This window comes from Colossoma macropomum, unplaced genomic scaffold, assembly GCF_904425465.1.
Source record: "Colossoma macropomum unplaced genomic scaffold, Colossoma_macropomum, whole genome shotgun sequence".
Taxonomy (NCBI): Eukaryota; Metazoa; Chordata; class Actinopteri; order Characiformes; family Serrasalmidae; genus Colossoma; species Colossoma macropomum.
The window spans coordinates 19,435,857-19,445,985 of record NW_023494798.1 but is presented as its reverse complement, the minus strand read 5'-3'; the positions used below and the strand labels follow the sequence as shown (position 1 = coordinate 19,445,985).

Below are 10,129 nucleotides of genomic sequence, written 5' to 3'. Positions count from 1 at the left end.
TCTCCATATCTATATTGTTTTTTTTAATTATTCATTTTTAATTTTTTCCTTGCAAATTGTAAAGTGAATTGCATCTGAAGTGTTTTCTTAATTAACTTTTATTTTCTTAATTTTTTTCTTGCCCTTTTAAGCACTGGTCTCAGTCAAACACCTTATTAAATACAACCAACTCTATACTGAATCTAAATCTGGTCCACTAGTAAAATAATAGTAACAAGGGTCTTACCCATTACAGTTGGGATGAGAACGCTTGGATGACGGAGCAGCGTGGTGGCCTGGCAGTGTTGGTCACGGCCCTCCAGTGACACTTTGAGCTGACGGCAGAGCTGAGTATGATGGTTTGGCAGGCACATCTGGTGCTCAAGAAGGCAGGAGGAGGAGCTGAAATAGAGGAACCGAGCAGCTCGCCGCACTGGCTGGCCTTCAAGCCATCACAGCCGAGGCAAGGAGTACCTCCATACATGGGAAGAAGGACGCAGCACTCAGTCTCTCTGGTGCGGCACTGCAAGAGAGGACTGGGTCGCACATGGTGGCGGTGCCATGTGTGTTTACCGGGGTGGGTGCAGCATACTCCTGAGTGCGCCACAGACTTTGCTCAATCTCTTTGAGGTCACTGGGACAGCTCACCTTGAACTGGGGGCTAGGGGGCTATGTAGTGACCCACCACTGGCTCGTGCTGCCATAAAGCAGGGGAGGCATGGTCATGCAGAGTATATCTACCATTAAGGAGAGTTATATGGTTAGAAGTGACCTGCCTGCTGTCTCTGCTGTTTCAGTAGCACTGAGCAGTGGTTCTCCTCTGCCGCTGTGTTCAAGAAAAGAGCATTTGCTTATGTGCTTTTTCCCATGTGCCATAATGTTATTTAGAACATCATCAGGTTTTGTTGATAACTCTGTGTGTGTGTGTGGTTTTGGGGTTTTGTATGTGTGTGAGTGTGTGTGTTTTGAGCTGTGCTCCTTTTGACTTTTGCAACACTGATATTTGCTCCTCTGGAGTTCGTAGTATTTAGAACATCATCAGGTTTTGTGAGTGACTCATTTTAGCCTTTTTTTTCCAGTTGTCTGTCAGACTGAGCTCTCATTTAATATCACAGCAGTTGGATTTGGGCTCTGAGCTCTAATCCATCTTCAGCAGCTCCTCGAGTTCTCTATCAAACTCCTCATAAGACTCTAGTTTAATCATTTTTTTTGTTTTGGAAATAAACTTTGGAGCAGGAACCTTTGCATCTTTTGGTTTAACATCACTTTGTTTCAGGTTCTTCTGCACGAACGTTTCATCAGGTGTGTACTGCTCAATTTCTGAGTCCTGTCTAAGCAGTGACTTCAGTTTCTCACTGTTTGGAAAAGTCACTGGAGGATCACTAAATGTCACTTTTTTAGCCGTTAGTTTCTTTTTCTTCTTGTCATGCTCTCTCTCCATTAGCTGATGTTCTTCAAAGCTGCCAGTGTTTGTCTTTTCCTGATCGTTTGTAAGATCGAGCTCTTTCTGAGATGTCCCTTCTTTTGTTTCCTTTCCCTCACTCTCTGTCTCCGTCATTTCACTTTCTTCCCTCTCTCTTTCCACCTCCTGCTCTCTCAGTCGCCTCCTCTTCTTCTTTATCTTTCTTTTCTCGTCTGCAGTCCTCTCTGTCTCCATCCATTCATCAACTGTCTCAGTCTCTGGTCTCTTCTTTTTTTTCTTTTTCTCCTCTGTGATCCTCCCCTCCATCTCTTTCTCCATCAGTATTTTGTCTGTCTCTATCTCTTCTATCTTTTGCTCTTTTCTCTTTTTTCTCTTCTCTGCATGGATCATCTCCTTCTCGTCCCTCTTTGCTTCTATCAGTCTGTTGGTCTTCTCCATCTTCAGCTCCTTTTTCTTCCTCTTTTTCTCTATGACATTCTCTTCCCCCTCTCTCTCCATCAAACTCATGGCCATTTCTCTCTCTGCTCTCCTCTGCTCCTTTCTCTTCTTCTTCTCCTCTACAATTTCCACCTCCCCCTCACTCTCCATCTCTACACTCTTCTCCTTTCCCCTCTTTGTCTTCACCAGAGGCTTCCTCTCCTCCTCCACCAGTTTGTTGAGAGCACTCTCTTTCTCCAGATTCTTACAATCTTTCTCTTGTTTCTCCTTCTGAAAGAGGATCTCCTCTCTCGCAATAGCAATGACATCCTCTCTCTTTATTTCATCCTGCTCTCTCCTCTTTCTCTCCTCCTCCTCTCTCTCAAGTCTCTTCCTCTGCCTCCTTATCTCTTTCTCTGCCTGCTTCTTCTCTCTCTCTACAGCATTCCGCTCCTCTTCGATCTTAACCTTCTCTGCATCAATAGCCCTCCACTCTTCTTCTGTTACCATCCTTCTCACCTTCTCCATTCTCTCCATTTTTGTCTTCTGTCTTTGCATTTCTTTCTCAGTCAGACTCTCTCTGTAGACATGCATCACTCTCTCCGTCTCCTTCTCTTTCTCAAGAGCCTCTTTTTCTGTCTCGATGTTCACCATCTCCATTCCAATATTCTTCCATTCCTTTGCGATCATTCTTGTCTTTTTCTGCATCATCTTTCTCTCTTCCTCCACCATCTTCTTGTATCTCTCTTTCTGCAGCTCATTCTCCATGGAGGCTCGCCTTTTCTCTTCTTCGAGTTTCATTCGCTCTCTCACCAACTCTTCATTCTTCCTTGCCTGCAGTAGCTTTTCCTCCATCACTCTCCATCTCTCCATCTCTCTCTCTCTATCATGTCTGATCTCCTCATGTTGTTCTAAAGCAGTTGTTTTCCATTGCTTGGCGACTTCCATGAGGAGAATTCTTTCCTGTGCTGCTATCCTCTCCTGTTCCTCTCTCAGTCTTTCTTTCTCTCTCTTGATCTCTCTCTTTTCTGTCTCGATCTTTATTCTTTCTACCTGAATCTTTTTGAGTTCCTGCTGCACTGTCTGGTACTCCTCTTTCTGCTTCTGGAGCTCCTTCAGCATCCCCCTAACTTCCTCCAATGTCACCTCCAGAGCTCTCTCCTTCTGCCTCATCTCATCTTCCTTGATCTGCCTCTCTCTCAAATACTCCTTCAGCTCTATAACAAAGCGTTACATTATGTTAGGCCATCTGAATGCAAGGCACAATGTGAAGATCAGCCTATAAGGCAAAGTGCTCATAGTAGCAAGTTACTTACAAATTAACTTACTTTATTTATAGAGCACTTTTCTTACATGTAGAAGCTCAAAGTGCTTTACACTTAAATAGTAAGTTAAAAAACTAAAAGCAGAAAGATGAGAATAGCAAAAAAAATAAAATATAGTTCCACTTTAGATCCCTGCAGCTAATACCTCTCTCAGAGAATTAGACAATCTAGACCTAAACAATCAATTCCTGATCTTAGTCAATGACCCCCTTCCTTTTCAGCTATAAATACTAATGTAAAATCACCTCACCATCTACACAGCTGTTGTTTTCCTCCTCCTCTCTCCTCCTCTCCTCTTCTTTCCTCCATTCTGCCTTGAAGAGCTCCATCCTGTGGTCCAGTTCACGGCTCATGATATTCTGGAGAGCCTCCACCCGCTTCTCCAGCCATATTCTCTCCTGGAAGAACTTCACCTGCAGGTGCTCTCTCCATTCCTCCCTCCACATCGTTGCGTTCAGTCCATACTGAGAGAAGAAGAGACATTTTACATTGAGTTAAAACAGAACATTTTTTATGTTAATGTGTAAAACAACTTATAATTTAAATCTTGTAATGAGAACCAACCATTTGGAGGACGCAGTAGTGATGATGATAGCGATGAAACACAGTTGAGGTCTGTCCAGTAAACTGCGGGTAATCAAAATGAGTGCAGGACGAGCAGGTTGACCCTTTGTATATTGTGACGTAGTATACGTTTCGCGGTCTCATTGTGATGCTTGACAGCCAGTCTTTTCAGGGTCTGTCCACTCTCCCTGATTATTACATTTACTGCACTGAAACAGACTGAAACAGTGTTTTATATCGGACACCCACCATCACTAAACTCACAAAGCAGCTCAGATATTTTTATTTCGTTTTTATTCTATTTAATTATATTTGTTTACTTTTTATGTAATATTTGTATTTTCTGTACCGTTATGTTAAACGTATATATAATTTATATTTATGAATGTTCTTAGTATTTAGACCTTCAAGTAACGTTGTTTTGCATAGCGATTGCGCCGAAATGACTTTCATAAATGTCAAGGAACTTATCATAAACGACGCGTCTGTTAGCTTAATACACTTTTTCCTTTTTTTTTCTTTTCTCAGTTCTGTTTCGTCATCAGCTTTCTGTAAGTTTCACCAGAGTTCTTCTGCTCTCCTGGTCAAATTGCGTGTTTTGTTGATTTTCTAAGTGGAAAAGTAACACATCCTCTACAGAGAACACACTTCTGCTCTTTAAATGCGCACTGTGTATTTGCTGAATTGAACATAAATATGACGTTTATATTTTGTGTATTATTTTTTTTTCCAAAATGTTAAACAAATACAAAAACAACCAGAAAAATTCCATATTTAAGTGTGTTCACTGTGGAGGATGTGTAACTCATTTTCAAATGACAAAACAGGCCAAGCCTTCCTCTTCTTTCAGTTTCTTCTTCTTTTCAGCTTCTGGTTTTCTTCATTCTGATGCAGCTCGTCTCTTGTTTGTGACTCTTAGCAAACAGAATCGTCTGCTGTGACTGTAGTGTGTTTTCCTGCTTCTTATATTGGGTTTGTTTAGCTTGTTCACTGCTAGACACAGCTGTAGGAAACCAGGGAAATTTGTTATGTCAAATTGAACACTTTATTCTCCAATAGTTATCTGATGTAAATGTACTGTAGTTCTGTGTTATGACCTCTAGAGGGAGACATGAACCCACTAATAAAACAACAGAGAAAGCTACTCATCAAAACATCATGCACTATTCAGGAAAGTGTTTATTTCCCATCTGTTCAAAGTGTTGTTTGTGTTGTCTGTGAGGTTGTCTTTCTAAGCGGAGTTCTGGGAACATAGAAGGGGATGTAACAAGCCCACATGAAGAACATCCTTGGCCCATTTGTCACCTCTGTTCAATTTCCAACGCATCACATAAAACCACGAGCAATAAGCATGGGAGATGTTCTTAAACTCCCTTAAAACTCCCTTCCCTGTGATAAAATAATACATTTTATAAAACAGCGGCCATCCTAAAATATGATAAAATACACAATTGTTCAGAAAATAATTTAAGTTAATATAACAATGAACTTAGAGGTGGGTAATCCAGGTCCAAAAAGTAAAAACCCTCCCCGGGATTTTGTTTCAACTGCTTGACTTCTCTAATTTGCTCAAACCAGCAGCAAAGGTGTTCAGGCAGTTGGAACAAAATCCTGGGGAGGGTTTTTTGTTTTTTGGATCTGGTTTACCCACCTCTACAATGAACATATGATAACACAACACTGTGTAATGCAACATCTTTCGATTCTTAAACAGAATTAATCTTCATAAAGCAGTGTTGACTGGGTGAAATTTGTGCTAAATGTTATTTTCGTAAGGTTGGGGTGTTTTATTAACCCAGTTAAATTCACTTACCTACAGTTATTGTAGAGATGTTTTGGAAGAGTGACTCACCTTGCTCACAATGAACATGTCTTCACGCTTAATGATGCCCTGCCTTGCGGACAGCCTTGTCCATGTCCACCTCAGTCTGATAGACGATGGCTGTGTCCAAGTGACGGTAACCAGCATCTATTGCTTCCTCAAGTATTTCTTGACTCTGGCCTGAAGTTGCGACCTGATGATCAAACAGTACAACATTTCAGTTTCAGTGTTTATCCAGAGAGAGAGAAAGAGAAACACAGCCGGGTCTTTCTACACCAATTCACCTAGAACCTGGCAGGTCACACCATAGATTTCCGTGGAAATAAAAATAGGAAAAAATATTACATAAAACATAAAATAGTTTTATATTAATTCCTACTACTTGTTAACTTATTAGCACTATTAAGTTCATGTTCTTATGAAAGTGTGGAAACTTTGAAATGTAAATTTTCAGTCAGTTTTCAACATTAATCTGCAAACAGTAGTCCAGCACATTAACCCCACCAGTAGGCCTAGAAACCACTATTGTATTTCACAATACCAACTGTATCCAACTTGCCAAGTTTTTCCCTGTTACAACACTTCACAAGGTTTAATCCCTTTAGGATGTGCCAGCAAAGCCAAACTTTATCACACACTTTTATAATGTATGAGTGCTAGTTTGCATTGTAGTCCTTCTATTCTCTGAATGATAAGAGCTGGAATGTAATAAACCTACGAGCATGGAAGTAATCAAACTGTTCCAGACTGTGTCTAATGGTAAATAATGCTGACAACTTGATAAATTAGATTAACCATTTTTGTGCATTGCTCACATTTGTGATTACAACATGGGGTGTAAAGATAAACATTAACTTGTATGCATTTTTGCTAGTTGGTTAAGCTAAAATATGCCAGTACCTAAAAGGACTTGTTCCACAAAAATAAGAGTTTCTTTTTAAATTTCAACTTTTCTTTACTTAAAAGAATCTGTGAAAACAATGTTCATAAACATTTTGCTTCGTTGGTAAGCTTATTATTGTTTCCTCACTACTCTTAGTGATGAGTAAAATTTGCTGTGTCATACTGACTTAGCATAAGATTTCTCTGACCTACTTCATGTACTTCTTGTGCCCCGCCCACCTCAGCAAATCCAGACCAGTCAAAACTATTATTACATGTCAACTTTTGTTGTAGCAATAATGCAATATCAGATATTGTGATCAGCAGTAAAGTTTTATAGGCTGTGATGGCCCATTTTAGTTCCACCCTGTATGTTTGAGAACCTTAAAAATATGAACGTTTGTCCAATTCCAAGCGAACAAAAAACCTGTTTATATTACATACACATACCAGGGTAAAGTTCAGTGATTAGGCCTTCTGCCCTGAACATCTTTTAAAGCCAGTTTAATTTTAAATGAAAATTTGAAATTTAAATTTTTAGTCAGTTTCAGCATTATTTCTGCAGAAAAGTAATCCAGCACATTAACCGTACAAGTAGATCATAAGTCCAGCATAATTTGGAGATTACAGGGTTTAATCTTGACCTGCCAGCGAGTCCAAACTTTTATCACACCCTTATTTAATGTAAGAGTGACTCAGCTAGTGACTTTGCATTATAGTCTTTGTAGTTACTGAAGCATGATAGTTGTAATAAACCTTGGATTTTAAGGGGTTAATAGGGGTGTGCTACAGTGGGAAAGTAACCAAACTGTGCCAGACTTTAACACCACCTCTGCAATAGACCAACATGAATATGCTTTGATAAGTCTTCAAATAAGTGATACGTTCTCAAACAATATTACTATTTTAACCTCCAGCATTGAGAATTTTAGTTTTGAGTAACGGTTGCTATTCATACTGTTATCATAATTTTCACCTGGCAAGACCAACAATGAATTATTATTTTTTTTCATTTTGTCCAGGTGCAGAGTGTCTGGCTACTGCTGGATAATTTTCTTCTTCAAATTTACTTGAAATGACTTAAAGTTAAAGAATTTGCATAAAGGTGACTTTCCAAGCTTCTCTGTTTTGGTGGCAGAGATGTTTATTTGAGATCAAAATTTGGCCCTGAGTGCCAAAGATGCTGAGTGAAGTAAACACAGCAGACAGCAGAGATTTGTGATGGTTGCCGATCAAAGAAGTATACTTGCTCTACATACACAATTTCAGAAATGCCTTTCAATAAAGTCAAACCACCTTGGGAACATTTAATGTCCAGTATGTCTCAGTGTGTGCTAATGTCCTAGTATGGGCTAAAAATATAAACGAGAGCGCAGATTTACTTCGCTCTGCTTTAAGCTTTAGCTTTAGCCGCTTTCCTCCCATCTCCGCCAGAAAACTTTTCTTCAAAACTAGAAGAGTTTCTAGTAAAATGTCTCAGCATCCGGCTGTTTCACGAGGCTGAAGTTGCTTCTCATTCGCCAGTTTCTCGTTCTAATTTTCCCGTTCCACCTTAAATTCTGCCTTAGGTGCCGAATGTAACTGCTGCACCATTTAAGGTGGAACGGGAAAATACGAAAGAGAAGCGAGTTCATTTTCGCAACTTTTTAGAGAAAGACCGTCTCTAAGCAGATTTAACCAACCGCGCTGCTTATAAATGCGAATAGTCCTCCAAATGTTCGTCTTAATCTGTTTTTTCGTTCGCTACTGGCGAGGCCAGACTTCGGGGCTATGTGACCTGCTGTCTGCTGTCTGTTCTCGGTCGTTGAGAACCAGGGCTTTCGCGTTATGCTGCACACTTTGGAGCCGAGATTCAGCGTCCAGTCTCGAAAATACCCGCCCCCCCCAACTCTCTACAAAGAGACCAAAAGGGTGGCTGTAACGTACTGCGTGGACACCCATTGCCTCTGGATCTTATTTCAGGGCAACAGCGCATTTTATCGCTGATGAGTGGCAGCAGCGTCTCTGAATGAGAGCCTTCTAGTTCACTTGTCACATCACTTCCATTTGATTTATTAATAAAAGATCTTTTAGATAATTTAAGCAAAGTATTTGTAATGATCCGTAATGCATTTACATTATGGATCATTACAAATACTTTGCTTTAAAACTACCAAGTCCTCAGACAGTAGGAAGATAGAAATCATGTATAGAGAAAAAAGATGCATCGAGATGCATCGATAATCATTTTATAAATGCATCGCAGTCCTCTGAATCGTAATCGAATCGAATCATGAAGTGCCTAAAGATTCCCACCCCTAATCTTGACAGTCCTGGAACCTACGCTAGAGTTCTGTTTGTGGACTTCAGTCTTTCAACACCATAGTGGCAGAGCTGCTGCAGGTCGAACTGTCCCAGCTGTCTGTGCCAGGTCCCATCTGCCAGAGGATCATGGATTTCTGGCCAAACAAGAGACACCAGGTCTGGCTAGGAAAACACACATCAGACCCCCGAACTCTCAGCACCAGTGTACCACAAGGCTGTGTGCTCTCACCCCTTCTCTTCTGTCTCTTTACCAAAGACTGTGTCTCTAAGGAAGCAGCTGTGAAGATCCTGAAGCTTGCAGATTACACTACTGTGGTGGGCCTCATTGCCAACAAGGATGAGTCTGCCTAAAGAAAGGAAGTTGAGCAGCTAGTCTCGTGGTGCAACACACAGAAGACTATAGAGATGGTGATGGACTTCAGGCACAATCCTCCTTCCACAACCCCGCTCAACATTAATTCTTCTGTGGTTTCCACTGTGGAGTCTCTCAAATTCCTGAGCGCCAACATGTTCAGGGACCTGAAGTGGGAGAGGAACACGCTCTTTATAGCCAAGAGAGCTTGTCAGAGAATGTTCTTCCTGAGACAGCTAAAGAAATTCAACCTGCTGCAGAGTCTACACAGCAATTATCGAGTCCATGCTCACATCATACAGAACCATCTGGTTTGGTTTCTCCATCTCAAAAGAAAGAGCCAAACTCCAGCACAAAATTAGGACAGCAAAGGGGATCATTTGATTGTATTCTTCCAACGCTTTAGGACATCTATAATATCAGAGTGACAAAGTGTGCTGGCAAAATACCAGCTTACCCCTCTCATCCTGGATGTCACCTCTTCCAGCCATTTCCCTCTGGTAGAAGATTCAGTTTGATTTCAGCTTGTGACATTTCATACATGTGTGCACTCACCAAGACAAATTCCTTGTATGTATTACATTATTATTTGATGAAATGAAGTGATTCTAATTTTGATTCTGATTATTCTGATCCAGAACAAGTGTCCCTGACATGCACTGTTACCTCAGTCACAGCACATCAGTCCTTATTTCTTCATCCAAAAGGTGAAGAAATAATAACTCAGTGATGAAATGGCTCAAGTTCTGGTGATGAAATGTATAGCATGCTGCAGACCCCATGTGGGGAGCTGTGCTTTTCCAAGCTAAGGAAGCCCCCTGTTTCTGAGGGTTCCAAAAACAGTTCCAACATTTCACTCAGAGACCCCTTTTCTAAGGGTCCTGAGAATGCACAAAATGCAGCACAGTAATTCAGTAGTTGAAAACAAAACAGCAAAATGTGAATGTAATACAGTCCAAGCTGGAGGTTGTATCATGGAGGTTTTGTCCTAATGCAAATATGAACTAAACCAAAATTGTCTTAAGCCAAAAAAACAAGCACTCAAAAACTTAGTAGGGATT

The 10,129-nt window shown here is 40.6% G+C and overlaps 1 protein-coding gene across 1 annotated transcript; it reads right to left on the bottom strand.

The window, feature by feature from the left end:
* Window positions 1-229: 229 nt before the first annotated feature.
* Window positions 230-5,578, bottom strand: LOC118817825 (golgin subfamily A member 6-like protein 22). The gene is made up of 4 exons (XM_036584781.1): window positions 5,561-5,578; window positions 3,395-3,608; window positions 1,984-3,036; window positions 230-573 (listed from the first exon to the last, which is right to left on the bottom strand). The coding sequence occupies exons 1-4, from the start codon at window positions 5,576-5,578 to the stop codon at window positions 230-232; spliced, it is 1,629 nt and encodes a 542-aa protein (XP_036440674.1).
* Window positions 5,579-10,129: the final 4,551 nt, after the last annotated feature.